At 35.7% G+C, this 27,163-nt stretch overlaps 1 protein-coding gene and 1 pseudogene across 4 annotated transcripts in view; both read right to left on the bottom strand.

The window, feature by feature from the left end:
• The window catches only part of APOOL (apolipoprotein O like), a 105,481-nt gene that overhangs the window by 25,585 nt on the left and 52,733 nt on the right, over window positions 1-27,163 (bottom strand). For 3 of the 4 annotated variants that reach the window (XM_049644028.1, XM_049644026.1, XM_049644027.1), the window contains exons 3-7: window positions 17,823-17,942; window positions 16,204-16,258; window positions 14,609-14,707; window positions 3,274-3,365; window positions 167-280 (exon numbers count right to left, since the gene is read on the bottom strand). In XM_049644028.1, coding sequence (XP_049499985.1) covers window positions 167-280; window positions 3,274-3,365; window positions 14,609-14,707; window positions 16,204-16,258; window positions 17,823-17,942 — 480 coding nt within the window. The remainder of the gene's footprint in view (window positions 1-166; window positions 281-3,273; window positions 3,366-14,608; window positions 14,708-16,203; window positions 16,259-17,822; window positions 17,943-27,163) is intronic. The other variant, XM_049644029.1, reaches the window with a different exon arrangement.
• On the bottom strand, window positions 14,309-14,424 carry LOC125932412 (uncharacterized; annotated as a pseudogene).

Below are 27,163 nucleotides of genomic sequence, written 5' to 3' on the forward strand. Positions count from 1 at the left end.
TGCTAAAACAATAAAACATACTAAAAATGTACAGCATGCAATGATATTATGTTTCTTCATCTTTCATTCTACCCTTGAACTTTGTCCAGGACTCCCATTATAAGCCAATCTCCCACCCCAACCAAGAAAACTCAATATCTACCTTTTTGATTCATTTAAACTCTACCTTAGTTCTTTCTTTAGGTTTAGGGAGTGACTCTTTTTTGTTGTTTTTTGTCCACAATGATTTAACTGCTTCATAAATTTGCTGGCTTGTAGTATATGCCTTTTTCCCAGTTACCTAATTAAAACAAGAAGTGAGTCAAATAAGTTATATTTTTAAAAGGTAAAATAAGAAGAATTAAAAAAAAATTATGTCAGGTATTTTATGTGAAGACTCAGGACAGAATCAATGTCACAGATTTAAATCTCTAGATCATATAACACAAAGCCTCATTTTCTAAATCTTACATGAAAAATTATTCGCTTCATGTAAAAATCTAAAAAATGTATAGTTACTACATCACCAAGAGTGAATCCTAATGTAAACTGTGGACTTTGGGTGATATGTGTCAATGTAGGCTTATCAACTGCAAAAAATGTACCACTCTAGTGGGGTATGCCGATAATGGAAGATACTAAGCACGTGTGGGAACAGGGTGTGTATAGGAAATCTCTTACCTCCCCCTTAATTTTGTTATGAACCTAAAACTGCTCTTAGAAAAATACTTAAAAATGTATAGTTTGCATTCACACTGTAACATGTGAATTTAAAACTATGTCTTAACAGAAGCAGGAAAGATAGTTTTGAGATAATAAACAGTTGACTGAGAAAATAAGATTTTAAGATGCTATGAAATTAATGTTTTTGTTCAAATGTTTATGGTGCTTTCTCCTGTCATAAATAAAAAGCACTAATGTATTTCTCCAGAGAATAATACTCTTCTGATAGAAACATAAAGTTAAAAATGAACTACAAACACACTGAAGAAGAGGCTGCTGTTACTTTCCTTCATATCTTTTTCCCTTTAAAAATCTTCTGATTCCTTCTATTGTTTCCCCATCCTTTTGTTCCTTATGGTTAAAGTAATTTCAATAGCTATTGATTTTTAAAGATTTAAAGAGGTTTTTGGAGATTTCCAGGATTACACTTTATATAAACATAAACTTATAAAACTTTTTAGAACTGTGACTTTCTTGCTTAGATTTTTTTTGCTAAGTATTACCTACACTTAAGAAAAGTAAATCAGTCAACTAATATAAAGAAAATCCTCTTCCTCCCCCCAATGTAACATTTGTTCACAGTTGTGTGCATATTCTTCCTGAGTTTTTCCTCTTATATGTGCATTAGGTACACACACAATTTTAAGACAAATGGAATGTTGAGACGTATAGATAGATCTACCAAAAAAGATGAGGGAGATTTATATGCACTGACATGGGTTTCCATGATGAATCACTGTAGTGAAGAGATGAGAGAACAGATATACACTACAATCTCAATTATGTTTTATTTATTTTTTTAATATGAAATGTATTGTTAAATTGGTTTCCATACAACACCCAGTGCTCATCCCAACAGGTGCCCTCCTCAATGTCCATCACCCACCCTCCCCTCCTGCCCACCCCCATCAACCCTCAGATTGTTCTCAGTTTTTAAAAGTCTCTTATGGTTTGGCTCCCTCCCTCTCTAACTTTTTTTTTTTCTTCCCCTCCCCCATGGGTTTCTGTTAAGTTTCTCAGGATCCACCTAAGAGTGAAAACATATGGTATCTGTCTTCCTCTGTATGACTTATTTCACTTAGCAGAACACTCTCCAGTTCCATCCACGTTGCTACAAAAGGCCCTATTTCATTCTTTCTTAATGCCGTGTAGTATTCCATTGTGTATATAAACCACAATTTCTTTATCCATTCATCAGTTGATGGACATTTAGGCTCTTTCCATAATTTGGCTATTGTTGAGAGTGCTGCTATAAACATTGGGGTACAAGTGCCTCTATGCATCAGCACTCCTGTATCCCTTAGGTAAATTCCTAGCAGTGCTATTGCTGGGTCATAGCATAGATCTATTTTTAATTTTTCGAGGAACCTCCGCACTGTTTTCCAGAGTATAGCTTGATCACATAACAAACTACAAAGGGCACTATATCTTTGTCATTCCTAAAATACTGAGTAGACAGTTTCACCTACATCAATAATTAAAGAAATGTAGTAACAAGAATACAAGACAGAAAGTCCTTCTGGCAACACTACATACTACTTCAAGTGTAAGGGGGAAATGTTAAATGTTGCTAATTGAAAGAAACAAAAGAAGAAAAAACTGCACAACCCAAAGCTCTCCTTCTGAATCTAAATATGTATTAAAAGTAAAATACTGACACAAACTGTTCAAATCATTGAGAGAATGTTTGGATTTGTAGGTAAGCTGAAAAGAAAATGACAAAACATCTATAATATGGACTCAGGGCAAGTGTTACTTAGTTCCAGGTGGTATCAAAATTGAGTTTGTGTATATAAATTTGTCTTTTTTTTTTTTTTTTTTTTTTTTTTTTTACCTCAGAAGCCTCTGTTATCTATCAATTCACTGTTCCTTGCATCATGTTAATCTGATGAACTGACAGCAGCCAGCAGGTATAATTTTCTAATTAAAAATTGAATTTCACAGAACCCAACAACAGAGCAGTATTTCTCCCCATAAATTATAATTCAGAATTCACTGTATCTGGACTTAATCTCAAAGTGGCATTTATATTGTTGAATTATATTTAAACAAATTCATCCTATTTGTGAGACTAAATAATTAGGAATAGCATTTACCATGCTCAAATGTGAATGTGATTTTGCCAAGATAAGAGTTGATACCAACCATATTTCTCTGAAAATTGAATGTTGCAGATACTTATGACATTTAAATACTGTCACATTAAGAGTTTAAACAAATACTGAAATGTAGGTATCACTTAAGAAGAAATATCATATGACTTCACTCATATGAGGATTTTTAAGATATAAAACAGATGATCATAAGGGGAAGGGAAGCAAAAATAATATAAAAACAGGGAGGGGGACAAAACATAAAAGACTCTTAAATATAGAGAACAAACAGAGGGTTGCTGGAGGGGTTGTGGGAGCGGGGATTGTCTAAATGGGTAAGGAGCGTTAAGGAATCTACTCCTGAAATCAATGCTGCACTATATGCTAACTACCTTGGATATAAATTAAACAATAAAAAAATAAAAAAATAAAACAACAAGCCAAAAAAAAAAAAAGGAAAAAAAGAAAAAGAACTTACCTTTGCAATTATTATTGACTGAACTGGGTAGCAAACAGTTGCTCCTAAAGTAGCCAGTCCCAGGGGATAAGCAATTTTCTTAAACCTGGAACCTATGAATTTCAAATAAACTGTTACACTCCAAACAGATGCTAGCAGAGACTTGATACTTTTATAACTTTAATATTCTCTTTGTTCCCCTTTAAGTCATTATCCTATGTTAATTTACTCTTTAGATAATTATATCAATTAAATGGTAGCTAAAATATCCTTAAGGATCACAAATCAAATAAAACCTCTTAGTTGTCATGTCCAATTTTAGAAAATTGTTCTCAATTTAAAATTGTTAATTAACTACACATAGGGGGTTAATGATTTTCTTTTTTTAAAAAACTAGGTATTTTTTTCATATCCCAAGAAACCCAAAAGTTGTAAACACATTTGTTTCAAGTATCTCATAAGGCATGATAATATGGAGAACTGATCAACTACCATGCTTGTGACACCATGTTAAAGTGAAATGGGCTCTCTTTACATATCCTGTTTTGATTAAGTCCTTAAGAAGACAAAAGATGCAACTAACTAATCAGCTAAGGACTTTGAACTCATTTTAAAAAAGTTCCTAATCTAAGCAACCAGGAGACATTTTCAAACTTTTTTTTAACAGCAAAATCCTTTAAAATATCTTCAAAATACAATCTCACTACGAACTTCATATATAAAACTTACAAAGTTGAAGCTACTCTGGTTAGCCTGGGGGAGGAAGCTTAGTATTAAGCCCTACCTGCATGCTCTTCCCTTATCTCCCTAACACCTGTAAACACTTTCAAGGAACCCTAAGTTCTGTAGAATAGTTTGAAACCCACCACTCTAAACCATAGCTTAGTTCCAACAGACCATTGGTTCAAAACAATATGTATCTTAAATGCTTGAATGGGTACCTTGGACTCTTTAAATATGATTTGGGCAATTAGATGGTGGGATTTCTAATTGGGTAAGTACTTTTATTCTCTGAAACAGCTCTTACAACCCTTACTTTAAAAATGAAACAGCCTATTTGGCATATCAGTAAAGACTAAAGAAAAAAATAACTGGCAGGGTTTGCAAATAAAAACGAGCTATTTTTGCATCTGGCTTACCTAATAGTAAGAAAGCTTTCTACAGTCATGTCTATAAGACTGAGCTAAGGAAGGGCTGCTGGGTGGCTCAGTCAGTTAAGGGTCCAACTCTTGATTTTAGCTCAGGTCACGATCTCACAGTTTGTGAGACTGAGCCCTACATCGGGCTCTGTGCTGACAGCACGGAGCCTTCTTGGGATTCTCTCTCTCCCTCTCTGACTCTGCCCCTCCCCTGCTCACTCTCTCTCTCAAAATAAATAAATAAGCTTAAAAAAATAAGACTGAGCTTGGGAAAGGTGGGTAAGTAGGCTACTTCAACCTCTAATTTAGCTTTCTTTTGGTTTTAAACTGTTTTGTCTGGTAATGTGAAAGAGGGTCTAGATCTGTTAAAACATATCTTAAGTTGGAAGAAAATCTGTCTTAACTTGCTCCTTTACTCTTGTCCTGCTCACTATTATTCTTGTATCTATAGTTTGGTTTTTGATTTTACTGACCTAACATCTCTTAATGCAGGTTTCCTTGACTTAGCCAAATCCCCCTAATTATGCTGCTCCTAACCTTGGAAAGTGACGTTTTTTCCTTGATGTATCATTTTAAACATTAAAAAAACTTCTCTTTACTTGATAAGAAAGGCCAGTCTACCAGAAAATAAATTTCATTTGAATTAAATAGCCTTACTCCCATAAGTAGGAAAGGCTCTAGACACAGCCACTAAACAAGTTATGTACTATGAAATCACTGAGTGATTTTCCTTCTCTAGACTTCTATCTGTAGCTAATGGGATTAGACTAATCAACAGCTTTCATACATTTTTTGACCACGTCTCAAATTAAAGAATAAATTTTACATTATGAGCTATGACCTATCTTTTTTTTTTTTCTTAAAGTAGGCTCCAGGCCCAGCATCGAGCCCAACATGGGGCTTGAACTCATAACCCTGAGGTCAAGACCTGAGTTGAGAACAAGAGTTGGGACACTTAACTGACTGAGCCACCCAGACTCCCTGACCTATGACCTATCTTACACACACACACACACACACACACACACTCCATGGAAACAAAAATTTCACATTATTTACCATACTAAGTACAGAACACTGATATTTGCTGTTCTCCCCTAATTTTTTAATAAAATGTCTCTTGAGATTCACTATGTTTATTTCACTAATAATAGGTTGAGATCTGCAATTTGAAAAACATTGGGTTAGATTATTCTAGTTCTGACATTTAGCAACAATGTGAATGACCTAAGGAACATATTCTTTTGCAAGTGGATTATGAGTTTCATACTGAGAATCGAGTAGTATGTTTTTCTTTGAGTTTTACTGCTATATAGAGTGATCTGAGTTTTCAATTTTTTTTCCTAATAAATAATTTATAATATGTATCCAAGCAAAAGCTGCTCAACAGTGTTAGAATTAAAAATGAGATAACAGGAACCATTAATATTAGCTATAAGGGAGAGTGTTAGGTCTACTGGGATATGATATATGGGCTAAAGTTAGAATGCTGGAATGCTCTTTCAATTCACAAACGTTTTGTATCTGATTAGGTATACTTGAGACTACCTTTTTTTTTTTTTTTTTTTGAGAGAGAGACAGCACAAATGGTAGAAGGAAAGAGAGAGAGCATCTCAAGCAGGCTCCATGTCCATTGCAGAGCCCAAAACGGGGCTCAATCTCACAACCTTGAGATCATAACCTGAGCCAAAATGAAAAGTCAGACACTTAACTGACTGAGCCACCCAGGCACCATGAGTTGAGACTACTTTAGGGACCAAAGTTGGGCAAACCAACCATAAGGTGTCTGATATTAGATTTCAGACTGGTTCAGAGCTGTGACTTCAAACCACATGTAATTTAGTATGGGGACAATCACTGGCAAATGAGTTGTGGAGGTATGTAAATGGAAGGTGAACAAAATGGCTATTGACCAGAGAACCATAAAAGCTTAGTCGGGGCTTGCGTGAGGAGGAAAAGCAGTAATGCCTACTTAGAGGAATTTCCATACCCAAAGGTTGAAGATGGGAAAATATGAAATTCACCATATGCTTATGAAAGGTAGTTATTTAATAATGTGCAGAAAAGAGTTAACATAGTATCTTGAGACTGCCATTGTTAGAAAGGTCTGCTTGCAAAGCTGGCCCTTGGCTGGCCTCTGGGGACTTGAAAATATTCTCTGAATGATAAGAATGATGCACTGTGCCTAAACTGCTTGTTGAAATAATATGGTTTATGCTGAAAAACTACTTTCCTTCTGGGAGTCTGGAATTCTGGACATGCTAGAGAGATAGTGCTTATGTGATCACCCACTAGTAATAACCTTGACTGCTCATTCTCTATTGAGCTTCCTTGGCTGACAACATCTAACACATATTGTCACAATTCATTAGTTGAAGAATTAAGTACATCTTATATGACTCCACAGGGAGAAGATTCCTGGAAGGCTGTTCTTGGTTTCTTACAAGCTTTGCCCCATGTGTCTTTTCCCTCTGCTTACTTTACTTTATAACTTCTCACTGTAATAAAGCCTATTATTACAGACTGAGTCCTCTAAGTCTTCCTACTTATTCATCAAACCCATGGGTGGTCTTGGGGACCCTCGATAAAAGTGGTAGAGTGAGAAGGAATGGCAAGGTTGACAGAGATACATGGTAAAAAGAGGGACAAAAGATATTAAGCATATCAAGCCTCATGTGCTGAATGAGAGTGATGAGTTGTCTAGTTTCACAAACTCCATTCTGAGGTGGCTGATGTCAGTTCTAGCAACCTTGGTCAGGATGAGAAGATAAGAGAAAAAAATATTTTTCTGGTACCAGTATCTCTGTCTCCAAAACTTAATATAGTCCCCAGAATATGGATAGTTATGACAAAGCAGAGAAAACAAGTTTGAGTGGTTTGTATACATTTTTACATTAACATAAAATTCCCAAGGTCTTTTTTTGTTTAATAGCCAGAGACTCTAAAATTTTTTGTAAAAAGGGAGTAGAGGATGATGGTGGCAGAGTAAGAGGACTCTAGGCTCACCTCATCCCAGAAACACAACTAGAGAACTATCAAATCATCCTAGATAAACCAGAAATAGATATGAAGACTGGCAGAACAACCTCTACAATTAAAAGGAGAGAAGAGGCCAAATCAAAGAAGGTAGGAAGTGCAGAGATGTGGTTTAGGGGAGCAACGGATCCTAGCTGCTGCAGAAAAGAGGGAGCCATGGTACAGAGAAGGGCGAGACAGAGGGAAACACACAGGGAAATGGAAAAAGAGACTTCCCCAAAGCCATTGGCTTGGAGATTGAGAAGTGCTAATTTTTTGAGTTTCTGCAACCTGTAGGACTTAAAACATGTAGTTTTAGAAGTCAGTGGACTTGGCTGTGATACAGCAAGGCAGGCACTGCCCTGCTCCTGGAGAGAAGGGGCGCAAATAACCTAGGGGCAGAGTGTGGAAACAGTGATAGGAAGTGCACCTGGGGCACACAGTGGGGAGCTTGTTTGCTCTTAATGGAGTGCATCCTTGAGAGGCAACATTCACAAAGATACCACTCTGGGAACAAAAAAGCTGTCTGGCACCATTTCCCTCTCCTGCCCCTCAGCACAAACACAGAACTACTGACAGGAAGTAGTGAAGTGCCAACACTGCCTGCCTAATTTATATACACCAAGCCCTAACCTCTGCGTTCTGGTAAGGCTGTCCTTCTCAGTCACACTTGCCTCATTCCCACCATGGTGGGACCCTCACCCAGAAGACCAGCATAAAACCCTACCAACACTATATCTACCAACAAGAGAGTTCTACAGGGCTTCAGTTCTGGCGTAGGTGGTGCTAGGTCTCATTTCACAAGCAGACCAGAGCACATTTAATTTAAACTCACCATATTCAGGCCAGGGACGGAAACTGCCCATAGCAGACAAAGAGAGCCTTTGTAGATGACTGGCCTGAAGGATACAGCAGCCAAAACACAACAGCAGAGTGCATGTAGCACATACCAGAGACACCCCCTGAAGGGCCAGGTCCTGGGTACTACAGCACCTCTTCTTCATAAGGCCACTTCTCAGGAGCAGGAGATATGACTGGCTTTTCTAACACAGAGATAAAGGTAGAGACTTAGACAAAATGCAAAGATGGAGTAATTGATCCCAAATGCAAGAACGAGATAGGGCAAGGGCCAGAGATCTAAGAGAAACAGATATAAGCAACATGTCTGATGGAGAATTTAAAGCAATGATCATAAGGAGACTCATGGGCTTGAGATAAGAATAGAACACATAGGTAAGAGCCTTATCACAGAGATAAGAGAGTTAAAAAGGAACCAACTGGAGACAAACAGTGCAATAAAAGAGATAAGAAACAGGCTTGATGCAATGAACAAGAGGCTGGAAGAAGTATAGGAACGAATTACTGACCTGGAAGACGAAATAATGGAAATTAATGAAGTTAAAGAAAAGAGAGAAAGAATAATTATGGAACACGAAAATACACTTAAGGAACTTAGTGACTCCATCAGATGTAATAACATTTGTATTATATGAATACCAAAAAATGACAAGAGAGAAAAGGGGACAGAAAATTTCTTTGAAGAAATAATAGCTTAAAACTTACGCAATCTGGGAAAGGAAGCATACATCCAGATCCAGGAACAGAGAACTCCCACCAAAATTGACAAAAGCAGGCCAATACCAAGACTTATTGTAATTAAATTTGTGAAATATGGTGATAAAGAAAAGAATCTTAAAAGCAGCAAGGCAAAAGAAGTCCTTAACTTATCAGGAAAAACTCACAAGGCTAGCTGGAGATTTCTCAAAGAAACCTTGCAAGCCAAAAGGGAATAACATAACATATTCAAAGTACTGAATGGGAAAAATCTGTATCCAAACATACGCTATCCAGCAAGGTTATCACTCAGAATAGAAGGAGAGATAAAAAGTCTCCCACACAAACAAAAACTAAAGGAGTTAATGACCACTAAACCAGCCCTGCAAGAAATAGTAAAGGGGACTCTTTGAAATAGTAAAGGAGGCCAAAAGTGACAAAGGCAAGAAAGGATAAGAGAAAATCTCCAGAAACAAGGGCAAAACAAGTAATAAAATGGCAATAAATACATATCTATCAATAATTACTTTGAATGTAAATGGAATAAACACTCCAATCAAAAGACAGGGTATTAGAATGGATTAGAAAAAAAGACCCATCTATATGCTGCCTACAACAGTCTCACCTTAGACCCAAAGACACGTGCAGATTGAAAATGAGTAGATGGAGAAAACTTTGCCATGCAAAAGGATGCCAAAAGAAAGCCAGAGTAGCAACATTTATATTGGACAAGACTTTAAAACAAAGACTGTAAAAAGAGACAAGGAAAGATACTATATGATAATAAATGCACAATCCAACAAGGAGATATAATAATTGCAAATTATGCATTCAACATGGAAGCAACCAAATACACAAAGTAGTAACATAAAAGAATTGACTATAACATGATAATATTAGGTCGGGGCTTTGATACCCCAATTACATCAATGGACAGATCATCTAAACAGAAAAACAATAAGGAAACAATGACTGTGAATGACAGAGATGGACTTGACAGATATATTCAGAATATTCCATCCTAAAGCAACAGAATACACTGTTTTCAAGTGCACATGGGACACTGTCCAGAATAGATCACATGTTAGGTTACTAAACAGGCCTCAAGAATATCAAAAAGACTGATACCATTCCATGCACCTCTTCTGACCACAACACTAAGAAATTAGAAATCAACCACAAGAAAAAATTTGGAACAACCACAAATACCTGGAAGCTGAACATGCTGCTAAACAGTGAATGAGTCAACCAAGAAATCAGAAAAGAAATTAAAAAATAAATGAAAACATAACGGTCCCAAACCTTCGGGACACAGCAAAAGCAGTCCTAACAGAAAATATATAGCAACACAGGCCTACCTCAAGAAGTAAGAAAAATCTCAAGTATGCAACCTAACCTTACACCTAAAGGAGCTAGAAAAAGAACAAGAAGCAAAGCCTAAAGCTAGGATAAGGAAGGAAATTATAAAGACTAGAGCAGAAATAAATGATATAGAAACTAAATAAAAAAAACAAACAATAAAACAGATCAATGAAACCAGGAGCTGGTTCTTTGAAATAACTAACAAAATTTATAAAACTCTAGCTAAACTTATCTAAAAAGATCCAAATAAATAACATTACAAATGAGAGGAGATATCACAACCAACACCACAGAAATACAAAAAATCTTGAGAAAATTATGAAAAACTCTATGCCAACAAATTTGGCAACTGGGAAGAAATGGATGAATTCCTAGAACTAACAAAATTGAAAAAGAAAGGTGGAGAAAACTTGAACAGACCAAAAACCACTAAAGAAATTGAATCAATAATCAAAGATCTCTGAAAAAACACAAGTCCAGGGTCATATGGCTTCACAGGCAATTCTGCCAAACATTTAAAGAACAGTTAATAACTATACTTCACAAACTATTCCAAAAAATAGCAAAGGAAAGAAAACTTCCAAATTCATTTTATCAGGACAGTTTCACCCCAATACCAATACCAGATAAAGACCTCCTAAAAAAGAGAACTATAGGCCAAAATTCCTGATAAACATGGATGCAAAAATTCTCAATAAAAAACCAGCAAACCAAATCCAAAAATATATTAAATAAATCATTCACTATGATCAAGTGATATTTATTCCTTGGCTACAGGGTGAATCAATATTCACAAATCAATGTGATATACCAAATTAATAAAAGAAAGGATAAGAACCATATGATCCTTTCAATAGATGCAGAGAAAAACATTTGACAAAGTACAACAACCATTCATAATAAAAACCTTAAACAAAGTAGGGTTAGAGGAAACATACCTCAACATAATAAAGGCCATATACTAAAAACCCATGACTAATACATGCTAAATGAGAAAAACTGACAACTTATCCTTGACAGTCAGGAAAGAGATGGGGATGTCCACTCTCACCACTGTTATTGAACATTTTACTGGAAGTCCTAGCCACAACAATGAGATGACAAAAATAAAAAAAGCCATCTGAATCGGCAATGAAGAAGTGAAACTTTCACTATTTACAGATAACATGATACTATATATAGAAAACATGAAAGACTCCACCAAAAAACTGGAGTAATAACTTCAGTAAAATGGCAGACACAAAATCAATGTATAGAAATGCATTTCTATACACCAATGATGATGCAGCAGAAAGAGAAATTAAGGAATCAGTCCTATTTACAATTGCACCAAAAACAAGATACCTAGGAATAAATCTAACCAAGAGGTGAAAGAACTATACTCTGAAAACTATAAAACACTGATGAAAGAAATTAAAGATGACAGAGGAAAGGGAAAGATATCCCATGCTCATGGACTCAAAGAACAAATATTGTTAAATTGTCTATACTATCCAAAGCAATCCTAACTATCCTAGTTAAATTGTCTATACTATCCAAAGCAATCTTTCGGTGGTTATCAGTCGGTTAAGCGTCTGACTCTCGGTGTCAACTCAGGTCATGATCTCATGGTTCATGAGTTTGAGCCCCACGTTGGGCTCTGCACTGATTGTCTGGAGCCTGCTTGGGATTGTCTCTCTCCCTCTCTCTCTCTCTGCCTTTCTTCTGCTCATGCTGTCTCTCTCTCTCAAAAAAAATAAACAAGACAAAATACCAACAGCATTTTTCACAGAGCTAAAACAAAAAACCCAAAAATTTGCATGGAACTACAAGAGACTTTGAATAGCCAAAGCAATCTTGGGAAAAAAAAAAAAAAAGCGAACCTGAAGACTCACAATTCCAAACATCAAGTTATATTACAAAGCTGTAGTGATCAACACAGTGTGGCACTGGCACAAAAACAGGGACATAGATCAATGGAACAGAACAGAAAACCTAGAAATGAACCTACAACTATATAATCAATTAATATTTGACATAAAAGGAAAGAATACCTACAAGAAAAAAGACTGTCTCTTCAACAAATGGTGTTGGGAAAACTGGACAGCCAAATGCAAAAGAAATTAGACCACTTTCTTACACCATATACAAAAATAACCTCTAAGTGGATGAAAGACCTAAATGTGAGATAGGAAACCACGAAAATCATAGAAGACAGACAACACAGGCTGTAACTTCTTTGACACTGACCATAGCTACTTCTTTTTCAATATGTCTCCTGAGGCAAGGGAAACAAAGGCAAAAATAAACTATTGGGACTTCATCAAAATAAAAAGCTTCTGCACATCAAAAGAAACAATCAACAAAACTAAAAAGCAACCTATGGAATGGGAGAAAATATCTGCAAATGACCTATCTGATAAAAGGTTGGTATCCAAACTATATAAAGAACTTCTAAAACTCAACACTCAAAAAACAATCTGATTAAAAAGTGAGCAAAAGACATGAATAGACATTTTTCCAATGAAGACATACAGATGGCCAGGAGACACTTGAATAGATTCTCAACATCACTCATCATCAGGGAAATACAAATCAAAACTATAATACCTGTCAGAATTGCTAAAATTAACAGATAAGAAACAAGATGTGTTGGTGAGGATGTGCAGAAAGAGGAAACATCCTGCAATGTTGGTAGTAATGGAAATTGGTGCAGCTTTTTGGAAAATAGTTTGGAATTTCCCAAATAGTTAAAAATAGAACTATGCAAAGTCCAGCATTTCCACTTTTAGGAATTTACCCAAGGAATACAAAAATACTAATTCATAGGTTTACATGCATCCCAATGTTATAACAGTATTATCTACAATAGCCAAAATATGGAAACAGCCCAAGTGTCCATCAACTGATGAATGGATAAAGAAGATATGGTATATATTTACAATGGAGTATTACTCAGCCATAAAAAAGCATGAAATCTTGCCATTTGAAAGGACATGGATGGAACTAGAGAGTATTATGCTAACTGAAGTAATCACAGAAAGACAAATACCATATGATTTCACTCATATGTGGAACTTAAGGATCAAAACAAATGAGCCAAGGGAAAAAAAGAGAGAGAGAGAGGCAAACCAAGAAACAGACTCTTAACTATTATAGAGAACAAACGGATGGTTACCAGAGGGAAGGTGAGTAGAGGGATGGGTTAAACAGAATAGGGTTTAAGGAGTATACTTGTGATGAACACTGGGTGTTGTATGGAAGAGTTGAATCACTATATTGTACACCTGAAACTAATTATTACACTGTATGGTAACTTATTCAAATTTAAAAAATATTTAAAAAGATGAGAAACAAAGTATAATCATAATTAATTGTATTTGTAATTATAATTACAATTTTAATAGGAATAGCTATATTTTTTAAATTGTATTTGATATGATCATACAGAAAAGTCAACACTTTTCGTCTACAGTTCTATCAATTTTAATACATGTATAGTCACATAACCACCAGTATAATCAGGATATGGAACAGTTATTTTCACTCTTAAGAAAATCCCATGCTATCACATTGTAGTCACACCTTTCCACTCCTAACTCCTAGGAGCCACTGACCCCTTTTTTTTTTTTTTTTTTGTTACTATAGTTTTGTCTTTTTGAGAAAGTCATATAAATGGAATTATACAATGTTAACTTTTTTAGACTGGCTTCTTATTGTCAGATTCATCAAGACTGTTGCATGTGTCAATGGTTTACTCCTTTTACTGGTGAATATAATTTCTTTGTTTAGATATGCTAAAATACAGTTTACTCCTGAAAGATATTGAGGTTGTTTCCAGTTTTTGGTTACTGGAGTTTGGTTATAGAGTTACTATAAACATTTATGTACAGATTTTTCATTTTTCCAGGGTAAATACCCAGCAGTAGGATTACTTGGTCTCATGGTAAGTACATGTTTAACTTTACAAGAGAAACTTTCAAACTGTTTTCCAGGTTTTTTTTTTTTTCAATATGGAATGCTTCACCAATTTGCATGTCATCCTTGAGCAGGGGCCATGCTCGTCTTCTCTGTCTTCTCTGTATCGTTCCAATTTTAGCATATGTGTTGCTAAAGCAAGCACTGGAATAGCTATATTTTTAAAAACACAGTCTTTATAAAAGTAAACATGCTGTAAAATACACTTAAAATTTTTTCACAGTATCCTATCCTAACAATATTCAATAAAACATAAGAGGTTTTCCCATGACAGTGAAATTCACAATATATTGGTATTAAAAGAGAAAATGTATCTTTTTAAACCCTACCTTTTCTTGCTGAAAACAAGCCTGCTAATCCTGAAACTGTAATCACTCCAATTTTTGGAAGAAAATCTCTAGGTGGATTCTTCAGATAGACATAAGCATCTTTAAAGAAAGACATAAGCATCTTTTAAGAAATAAGTTAAAAATTAATATAAATGACTTATTATAACTAGGCACTGTATATATGATGCAGAAAAGCTAAAGAAATTTGTTATCATAGTAGCAGATGGTTTAAACACTTCAGAAAAGCTACACAAAAGAATGATTTGAATAGCAATTTAAAAAGGTATTTAAAATAGTCCTTGTTACAAAATAAAATCTTCCTTCCACAGCTGATTTGATAATTGTTTTCTTAATACAGGCAATTATTACTCTTTAATTAAATATGATGCACGAGTATACACTTTAATGTGAATTACTGTAAACTAAATGCCTGATTGTGTATGTACTATATCCCTATCATTTATTCAAAATGCTTCTGGCATTATGTGTTCAAACTGTGGCAGGATCCAGTAAGAATGGAAATACTTTATTAGAGAACTTTGAATAACTAACTAGGGATACATGTAACTTCTAGACCCTGCATGCCACTACTCCCCAATACCCAGAGGGGCCACTGCTCTTGGTTAAAACCAATGATCAGGATTAGAAGCGACCCTAGACCAAAAGTAGATGAAGAGTGGACACAAGTCTAGATTTCCTGGCTTTTTATATACATAAATTATTTGTTTCCATATAACTCAAGAAAATACATTCTTCTATCACAATTATTTAATGCCAATCACTTATTTAATCGTATTCTTCAAGACAAATGAGGAATATAGTTTGGAATTCCAACATACCTTAAGTAATGATAACACATACTTAAGTAATGATAACACATTAGTTAAGTAATGATAACACATTAAATGGAAACATTTAAAAATGATCTTTCTGTCTCCCATACACATTTATGTTGACAACTGGCTGAGGCCAAGAATATTAGGAAGATATGTCTACTGCCAAATACCATTATCAAACTAAAGAGTCAAATACAAGTGCTATCCAACATTAGCTCAAACATTCTAGAGTGACTAGTGGGTATAGTGTTTCCTAGGAATAGATAGCAAAATTCTACATATTTTAACAGCAAATAGCACTTATTTAAACTAACTGATAACAATGGAGACATACTGCTAATTTGTGCTTTGAGTATATAATATGGGCTTTGCAGCTAAAACAGACCTCAGTTTGAGTCTAGGTGCTGACATTTACTAGCTATGTGACCTTGGTAACCAACTTAACCTTTCTAAACCTCAGTTTCCTTATCTGTAAAAAGGGAATAATTATAATACCAACACTCATAGAATTATTATAAAAATTAAATTAGATAAATTATGTACAATGTTTATCATAGTGTCTTTGCATATAATAATTGCTTAATAAGTGATCGGTACTATTACTTTGTTACTGTTATCATAAAGTGCTATACAGAGTATTTTCTCAGTTCGTAAAACATGATAATGAATAACATAACATGTTTATTTTTCTCACATTTAAATCTATCAACTTAAAAAGACAACAGAACATTTCTAATTATGGATGGTTCACTCACCTACCTTTTCCGAATTGTACTGTATCCATTATCCCATTTTTCACAAAGACATAAACACCCTAGGCAAAAAGAAAAAAAAAAAGGAGAGCTGAATTTTTTAAGATGTTGACAATTAAACAGTCCACATCTCATGAGACCATATATTTAAGTGTTGAGTTACCACTACACCCAAATCTAAGTCTAACTTTCCCATTTATTCACTATGAGAATACTTGTTTTACTTAGCTTCTTTTCATTTCTTGCTTTTCATTCTATTTAACACGAATAATACTTATTTACTATTTTCCTCATATAAACAGGTGAAGTAATGCCTACAGTCAGAGCATCTCACAGATAATTTATTGCAGAAACACAAAGGTTTATCATCTTATTTTATAAAGGCTTAGAAAAAATGAATGAAATTTAAATAAAGCAGGGATAGAGGTATATTTCAACTTAGCAATATCTGACTAATAAAGATATGGCAGCAACAACATAATGTTTGTGAAGAAAGTAATAACAACAAGCCTAAATAAAGTGCTTCGTCTTCTCCTTTTTTTAGTGTGCATTAGAATGGGAAAAAAACCTAGACATTTATCTCAAGATAGAAATCATCCTACATATACTAGTGTTTGTTTTTATAGAGGAATAAAGATTCTCTACAAATCAAGATTATATAAATCCACTGAAGGGATTAAAGTCTTCATTTTTTCCTTTTACCTGTTTCTAACTATTTTAATGCATAAATATAGTTACATTCATTTACTGAGCAATAGGTACTACCTCAGTTACATCAGAAGGAAAATGAAAGCACAGAATGATTTACCTATAGTAATTATCCACAGTCATGCTTTACTCTATTGAAGAAACCAGAAACGCAACTGAAATATATGGTCTCCATCTCTAAACTAGCTGCTATGAAACCATGGAATAAAAACAACAAAAAATATTTTCAAAGCAAAGAACACAGAAATAATTACATTAGACAAGAAAGAAATAAGTCATTGTTATTGTGTTATCTTGGTATTAGTAACTTTGTCTTAGAGATTTTCATGTAGAGGTTCATCCTGTTCATCATGGTTTCAAGCTGTACAAACCAACACAGATCATAAATGCCACTGAATTACTTCTCTTTAAAGACTGTCTCTTGGGGCGCCTGGGTGGCTCAGTCTGTTAAACGTCCAACTCTTGATTTTAGCTCACGTACTGATCTCATAGTTGTGAGATTGAGACCCATTTCAGGCTCCACACTGAGCATGGTACCTGCTTGGGATTCTCTCTCCCTCTCTCTCTGCCCCTCCCCAACTTGTGTTCTTTCTCTCTCTCTCAAAATAAGTAAATAAGCTTAAAAAAAAAAGGACTGTCTCTTGAGAACACTACATCTTCAAAGTTATAATACCTATTGACCAGATGACTGCAAACATGGGTGCTTCAGTCAACATTCCTAGCTGAGTCCAGCCTTCTAGCCATCTGTGACAAAGCGCTACAGATGTGAATGAAGCAGTCTTAGATCCTCTACATTAGCCCATTCACCTGATGAATAACACTGAAGAATTTCTGACAATACCAAATGCAACATAAGAATCACGTGTCTGAACAAATCAGAAACCTCCAACATTAAACCACTATTATAACTTAACTTACCTTACACCAGCCAATATAATGACCAGTTGTTTTGCGGATGGATGCAAAGCCCATTTGTAAATGACCAGGCTGCTCTTCAACATATTTAGACTGCAGAGGTGGTGTGGTATATATGGGGAGCTAGAGACAAAAAAAAAAGTTCATGTTAAAAATATAAAATAGATGGACATCCTTTTCCAGGAGTAAGGCAGAAGAGAAATCCTCATGAACCTTCCTCCTAAAAGCAACTAAAAATGCTGACAAAATATTCTTAAAAACCATCTTAAATGGGAGGAATGATCCTGTAAGCTGTTTATAAAGACTGTTCAGAAACCCAGAATTAAAAAAAAAAAAAAAACTGAAATGCAGAGATAAACAATAGAGTCAGCTTTTACCTTGTTGTCATTTGCTGTAAAACAGATGGCTCATGGAGTATGGAATCAAGAAACAAAACCCAGAAAAAGCTTGAGGTGGGCAATCTTAGTAGGGACCCTATAAAGCTGGCATCTCAAAGTTATAATATCATCAACTTAAAAGTGAATTAAGAATAACAGTTCACTGCAAATAACTGTTAGGAAAATTGACTGTATCAAAGTCTGGGCACCAAGTACAGAGGAAAAAAAAATATTTCCTAAGAATTGGCGAACACAAATGAGAGCTCATATAACATGCAGCATTTTAAACTAACTGGGTAATCGCAGAAATCTCAAACCAAGAATACATTTAAAGTACTTCTAAGCTGGTAGCCCTCACATATGCTTGGCAGAAACAAATCTCTCCCCTCTGGAGGAAGCTACCAAGACTTGAAAGAATTACAACAGATAAAGTTCCAAGAAATATGAGCCCATAATGTTGAAGAAGAAGAAGAAGAAGAAGAAGAAGAAGAAGAAGAAGAAGAAACAACAAAGAAGGTAAATAAAGTTAGAAAACACAAGGAAGTATCTGGACAAGAGCTAGCAGAAACAACAAAGAACAGACTCAGATCCACAAAGAATGTATAAATGGAACATGTAATATCAAGCACATTTATTGTTGTTTTTAAAGAAATAAAAGAAGGAAATATGGGTTCAGAGGAAGACAGTACAAAAATTACCAAAACTAACGTAAACAGAGAACTTCTGGAACTGGAAATTAAAAAAAATAAAGAACTCAACTGGCAGGCGAGGGAGATGGCAGAGTAAGGGGACCCTAAGCTCACCTGGCCCTGTGGATACAACTAAGTAACACTTACATCAGTGTAAATAACCCAGAAAACAATGCAAAGACTGGCAAAACAAATTCCATGACAAAAGGTGGAGAAGAGAACACAACAAAAAGTACAGGAAGGGCAGAGACCTGGTGGGGAGCTAAAAGAGCCCTGGGCATCCAGAGTCAGGAGGGAACCTAGGGGCAGAGAATTCTGGCAAGAAACAATCACAGTGGGGAGCCCACATATGGATGGCAGGGGGAAGAATCCCCAAAATATTTGGCTTTGAAAGCAAGAAGGGTCAAATTTTGTCAGTTCTTAAAACCAGAGGGACTTAAAACTTGGAATTTTAAAAATCAGCAGTCCTAGCTCTGGAAGACCCCAGAGGGCATTAGGAAGCTGAGTCCCACCCTTAAAGAGATAACACTATAAGCAGTCTGATGAGATCTAGAGTGGAAGCAGCAGTTTGAAACACACCTGGGGCAAACAAGCTGAATTATTTACTCATCTCAGAGAAGTCCCAGATAGTCTGGGATCCCAGGGAGGCCCTTCCAGGAGGAATAAAGGAGCTGGCAAGTGTCATTGCCCTCCCCTGTCCCTCAGCATAAACACAAGGCCACCTGAAGGAACCAGTGCAGCACTGACACTAAGTAACTTTCTTATACCAAGCCCCACACCCTGTGATTTGGCAGATCCATCCATTCCAGTCATACGCTTTGGGTTCCCTATCCAGAACACCAGCATTAACCTCACCAACAATGCATCTCCTGATCCACACATTTTCCAAGGCCTCAGTCCCAGGGGGCAATGACTGATCACCTACCAGAGACTATGTGCACACCTGGTTAAAACTAAGCCCCTCACATACAAAAACTGGGGAGGGGGTAGGTCACCTGGCTCAGTCGGCCAAGCATCCAACTCTTGTTTTCAGCTCAGGTCATGATCTCATGATTGTGAGATTTGAGCCCCACATCAGGCTCTATGCTGATAGCGCAGAGTTTACTTGGGATTCTCCTCTCCCTCACTCTCTCTGGCCCCCTCCCATGCTCTCTTTCTCAAAATAAATAAATAAACATTAAAGGAAAAACACCTCACACCCCCTACCCACGTGTGCTTTTTGAACCAGCCCTGGACATCCCCAGTATCCAAACAAACTACATGCCCCCTGTGGAAGAGGACCAGTGCCACCTTGTTAAAAGTGTGCACCCCACCCACTACTTTCAAGAGCATAAGACCTAGCTGAGTTTCCTAATGCACAGAAATAGACACAGAGAGTTAGACAAAATGAAGAAACAGAGAAATATGTCCCAAAGGAAAGAACAGGCTCAAACCACAGCAAGAGAACTAACTGAAATGGATATAAGTAATATGCTAGATATAGAATTTGAAATAATGATCATAAAGATATGCACTGGATTTGAGAAAAAGTAGAGGACATCAGTGAGACCCTTAACAAAGAGATAAAAATGAACCAATAATAGTTGTAGAACACGATGAATGAAATTAAAAATAAACTTGATGGAATTAATAGCAGGCTAGAGAAGGCAGGAAAATGAATTAATGACCTGGAAGACAGAGTAATGAAAAGTAATCAAACTGGGCAGGTGAGGAAAAAAATGTGCAAAATGAGAATAGACAGGAAACTCAGTCACTCCATCAAGAATAATAACATTCACATTAATTGGATTCCAGAATAAGAGAGAGAAAAGGGGGAAGAAAAGTTTTTTTTTGAAAAAATACCTGAAAACTTCCCCAATTTGTGGAAGGAAACAAGATATCCCAATCCAGACATCCCCTAACAAATTCAACCCAAGGAAGTCCACACCAAGGCACACAGTAATTAAAATGACAAAAAAAACAATTGTGATAAAAAAAGAATTTTAAAGGTTGCAAGAGAAAAAAGATACTTGTATACAAGAGAAACACCATAAGGCTATCAGCAGATAATTCAGCAGAAACTTTACAGGCCAGAAGGGAGTGGCATGATATAAGAAATGAGCAGAAAGGGAAAAATACACAGCCAAGAATACTCCATTCAGCAAGGTTATCATTCAGAGTAAGGGAGAGAGAAAGAATTTCTCAAACAAAAACTAAAGTATTTCATGACCACTAAACTAGTCCCACAAGAAATATTAAACAGGACTCTTTAATGTTTATTTATTTATTTTGAGAGAGGGAGAGAGAATCCCAAGTAGGCTACACATTGTCAGTGCAGAGCCTGGCATGGGGCTCAATCTGACAAACCATGAGATTATGACCTGAGCCAAAATCAAGAGTTGGAAGAGGATTAACCAGGTGAGCTGCCCAGGTGCCCCTGAAGAGGACTCTTTGAGTGGAAAGGAAATATCATAGGTAAGAGTATGAAAAGTAAAAAATACAAAAGCAGTAAAAACAAATACATTTGAAAAAAGCAGTCAAGGGATTCACAGAATAAAAGGATGTAAAATATGACACCATATATCTAAAATGTGGGGAACAGGGCATACTGGACAAGTTGCAATCAAAAGAAAAGTACTATAAGCTATATTAATATTAGACAAAATTTTTAAAAATATTAGACAAGATAGACTTTAAGACAAAATCCATTATTAGATATAAAGTGACTCTATCAAGACAAAAAGCTTAAATAACTAGAAATATTACAATCTTAAACTTGTATGCATCTTTTAACATATCCTCAAAATACCTGAAACAAGAACAGACATATTCACTATCATAGGTTTAACTTACTCTCTCAGCTATTGGTTGATCAAAAGAAGATTTAAAAAATAAATAAATAAGATTTCTGCAACATCGTGGCATTCTGAAAAAGATCTGAAAACTAGATGAACTACTTCTCCACAAAAAGCATAAAAAGACCACACTGAGACAAGTAAGCGAGACAAAGATACAGTCTCACCAAAAACACAGCTCCCCGGCAACGCAACACACAATAGGGAGGAATCTAACAATCCAGTACTGCTTCTGGAGGAGCAAGGGATTGATGGCCCACATCAACCATCCCAATGCCTGGGATCTGCACTTCAGAGATGGCGCCACACACAGAAAAGTCTACCTTAGAAAACCAAAGGTATTAACATCCAAGGGACCCAATTCACTACAGGAAACTGAGACTACCCATTTAAAGGGCTTCTTTCACTCATACTGAGATCCAGTGAAAAAACAGCAGTTTGAAAGCACCTACACTGTATGTAAAGGAGAATTATTTGCCTACCTAAAAGCATCTGATGGAGAGGGAGGGGACAGTTGAAAATCTCCTCAAAGACAGAGGTGCTGACACTAATTTTATATTCTCCACCTACTCTGATAGCACAGGTGGGCACAATCAGACATGGCAATCTCTCACTGACTTGGTAATACAGGTAGAGTGAAAGAAAGGTTGAGGCACTATCCTGCTGCCTTGCTGAAGGCAGAGAGTATGAGCGGTTGCAGCACTACCTTGCTTCTAGCTGGGGCAAGCTAGCACAATCACAGCACTCTCCCACTCCCTGGCTAAAGTCACTAAGCACAGACACTTGTGACACTCTGCCCTTCCCTGGCTAGGGCTAGCAAGTGCAAGTAGTCATGGCATTCTCCTACAGACAAGGCATTCTCTCATTGAATTCTTGAAGCCCAAAGGTATGGGTAGACAAAATATTTCCCCTGCTGCCTTTCTAAAACCAGTGAGTATGCCCAACCCCCTACACTCTCCAGCTAAAGCCAGTGGGCATACACAGTTCCCAAAGAAGATACTCCTTGAAGACTTAGGCCTGGAGGCCAAGGGGGCTGGCTTCCCTGAGTTCCATGGAAATGTAAAAATTGGAAAGATAGTCCTTAGCAGGTCTCCAACCCAGGGCACTGCAGACAAGAGAATGAAACACAACACCAGTCTTCCTATGAAAAAGTCCTATATGCTTAGCCTGGAGCTTTAGTCTAGGACAGGCTTCAGGTTTCCCATATATCTAGAGGCTAAGGAGGTATTCCCAGGAACATAAACAGGGAGATGTCATCCTTGTACACCCCTTTGACTTTGAGATGTACCAGAAAGGAGCTTATATATTCATCTGGAACCCTAAGTTTTGCAAGTATCACCCAGGGCATACCGAGATCTCATGAACTGGAGGACAGCAGAAATTATAAATGTGGCACTACAAAAATGTAAATACATACTTTCAAAGCTGCTTCCTGATATCAGTCTGAAATTAGGTGCTAAGTAAGATTACTCCACTTGTAATGATGACAGTCTTGGTACACCCTCACAATAGGAACACATTATGAATACATCAGGTAGACTAAACAACCACAAACATTTGAGAGACAACCAAGCACTAGGGCAAAGTTGAATAAGAAGTATGTATCATCAACTACATAAGACCACCACTTCAAGATAGGAGAGGCAACTGTTTTGCCTAATACATATGAACAGAAACAGAGTCAAACAAAATGGAAAAAAAAACAACAACAGTAATATGTTCCAAATGAAACAAGATAAAACCTTAGCCGGGGTGTGGGGTGGGGAAACTTAATGATACAAAGATAAGTAATCTACCTGATAAAGAATTCAAAGTAATGGTCCTAAAGATGTTCACCAAACTCAGGAACCAAACAGAACAGACACAGTGAGAATGTCAACAAAGATGCATAAAATATAAGAAAGTACCAAACTGAAGTCACATAGTTGAAAAATAGTGAGCGAACTGAAAAATACACAACAGGGGTTCAACAGCAGACTGGATGAAGCAAAATGGATCAGTGGTCTGGAATACACAGCAATGGAATTCACCCAGACAGAGCTGGAAAAAGAAAAAAGAATTGGAAAAAAAAAAAAGAGATAATTTAAGGGACCTCTGGGACATCACCAAGCAAAATAATGTTGGCACTATAGGGTAACAAAAAAAGAGAGAAAAGGACAGCAAAATTATTTAATGAAATAATGGCTAAAAACTTCCCTAACCTGGGGAAAGAAATAGACATGTAGGTCCTGGAAGTGCATTAAGTTCCAAACAAGATGAAACCAAAGAAAGACACATCAAGACACATTATAACTAAAATGTCAAAAGTTAAAGACAGAATCTTCCAAGCAATAAGAGAAAAACAAATTGCTACACACAAGGGAGATCCCTAAGGCTACCAGAAGATTTCTCAGCAGGCACTGCAAGCCAAAAAGGAATGATATGACATATTCAAAGTCCTGAAAGGAAAAAACTTCTAACCAAGAATAGAGGCAAGATTATCCTTTACAACGGAAGTAAAGAGAGTTCCAAATAAGCAAAATCTAAAGGAGTTCATCACTATTAATCCAGACTTACAAAAAAATATTTAAAAAGACTATTTTAACCTGAAAAGAAATGACACTACTAGAAATAAAACATAAAACAAAATACCATTAGGAAAGGTAAATGTCTATTAAAGGAAGTGGACCAGTCACTTATAAAAATGCAATAAAGGTTAAAAGACAAAAGCAGTAAAATTAACTAAAACTATAATAATTAGTTCAGAGACATAAAATGACATCAAAAAGGTAAAATGTGGAAGAGGAATAAAAATGTAGTTTTATAATGTGTTCAAATTTAAGTTGCTATCAACTCAAAATACAGTTATATATATATATATGTGAAACTCACAGTAACCACACACAAAAAAAGTTATAGTAAACATATAAAAGAAGATGAGAAAGGAAACCAAACATATCACTAAAGAAAGTCATCAAACCACAAGTGAAGACAGAGGAAAAGAACAGAGAAGAACTACAAAAATGGCCAGAAAACAATTAATGTAATGTCAATAAGTATATAACTATCAATATTTACTCTAAATGTAAATGGACTAAGTTCTCCAATCAAAAGACATAAAGTGGCTAAAAGGATAAATATACAGGACACATTTATATACAACCTACAAAAGACACACTTCAGAAGTAAAGACAAACAGACTAATAGTGAAGAGATGGAAAAGTATTCCATGCAAATAGAAAAAAAAAAAAACAACAAAAAAGATGGTGTAGCTACACTCATATTAGACAAAATATTACTTTAAAACAAAGACTGTAAAAAAAAAACCAAAGAAGGGTGCTACATAAAATAAAGGGGTCAATCCAGCAGAAAGATGTAACATTTATAAATATATATGCATGAGCCATAAAATACCAAAATATAGAAAGGAAACAATAAAAGCCCTAAAAGGAGAAATGGACAGCAACACAATAATAGTAGGGGATTTTAGTACCACACTTATATCAATGAATATATCATTTACATAGAAAATTGACAAGGAAACATTGACCTTAAATGACACATTAGATGAGGCAGACTTAATAGATATATACAGAACATCTCATTCCATAGCTGCAGAATACACACTCTTTTCAAGTGTACATGGAATATTCTCAAGGATAGATCACATGTTAGGCCACAAAACAAGTCTCAAAAATGCAAGAATGAAATCCTGTCAAGCTTGTTTTCAAACCTCAATGGTATGAAACTAGAAATCAACTATAAGAAAACTACAAAAACTATAAACACATAGAGATGAAACAGCATGTTACTGAAAAACTACTGGGACACATTTTCTGGGTAATAGAAGAAATCATGAGATAAATAAAATAATACATAGAAACAAATGAAAATAGAAACATGACATACCAAAAGCTATGGGATGCAGCAAAAGCTGCATGCCATAAGTTTATGGCCTATCTCAAGAAACAAGAAGAATCTCAAATAAACAATATAACTTTTCACAAAGCAACTATAAAAAAAGAAGAACAAAGCCTGAAGTTAGTAGAAGGAAGGAAATAATAAAGATCAAAGTGGAAATAAATGAAGAGACAAGAAAGACAATGGTAAAGATCAAACTAGGAACCAGTTTCTTGAGAAGATAAACAAAATCAATAAACATTTAGTTAGACTCACATACACACACGTGCGCACACACACACACACACACACACACACACACAAAAGAGGAGGGGCTTCAAAATTAAATCAGAAATAAAGGAGTAGTTGCAACCGGTACTACAGAAACATAAAGCATCAAATAAGACTACAGGGAACAGTTATATGCCAACAAACTGGAAACTATAAATAGATTATAGAAACATGCCATTTTCCAAGACTGAATCATGAAGAAATAGGAAATATGAATACACATAATTGAGTCAGTAATCAAAAAACTCCCAAAACACAAAAGTCCAGCACCAGATGGCTTCATTGATGAATACTACAAAACCTTCAAAAAGGATTTAATATGCATCCTCAGAATCTTCCAAAGAATTGAAGATGAGGAAATTCTTCCAAACTCATTGTATGAGGCCAGTATTACTCTGCTATCAAACTAGACAAGGACGCTGGAAAATAAATACAGGCCAATATCCCTGATGAACACAGATGCAAAAATCCTCAACAAAATATTAGCAAACTGAGTTTAACAGTAAACTAAAAAGATCAGACATTATGATCAAGTGATTTATTTCAGGGACACAAGGATATTCAACATCTGCAAATCAAACATGATACACCATGGTAACAAAGTGAAAGATAAAAACCACATGATCATCTCAATAGGTAGAGAAACATTTGACAAAATTAAAAACCCATTTATGACAAAAACCGTAAACAATGTGGGTAAAGAGGAACATACTTCAACATATCAAAAGTCATATATGACAAACCCAGAGCTATTCAATGATGAAGAACTGAAAAGTTTTTCCCCTAAGACAATGAATAAGACAAGGATGCCCACTCTCTCCGCTTTTATTCAACATAGTATTGTATGCTTAGTCACATCAATTAGGTAGGATAAAGAAATAGAAGGCATCCTAATTGGAAAGGAAGAAGTACAACTGCCATATACACACGGCATATTATGCATGGAAAACCCTGAAGAACCCACAAAAAATAATTTGTTAGAACTAATGCATGAATTAGATAAAGTTGAAGAATACAAAATTAACATACAGGAATCTATTGCATTTCTACACACTAATAACTATCAGAAAGAGAAATCAAGGAAACAGTCCTATTCACAATTGCATGAAAAAAGGAAAATGACAAGGAATGAATTCTTCCAGGGAGGTGAAAGATCAGTAGAATGAAAACTATAAGACATTAATTAAAGAAAGTGAAGACACAAAAAATGTAAATATATTTCATGCTCTTGGACTGGAAGAGTTAATGTTAAAAATGACTATAAAACCCAAGGC

The sequence above is a fragment of the Panthera uncia genome, chromosome X, assembly GCF_023721935.1.
Source record: "Panthera uncia isolate 11264 chromosome X, Puncia_PCG_1.0, whole genome shotgun sequence".
Taxonomy (NCBI): domain Eukaryota; kingdom Metazoa; phylum Chordata; class Mammalia; order Carnivora; family Felidae; genus Panthera; species Panthera uncia.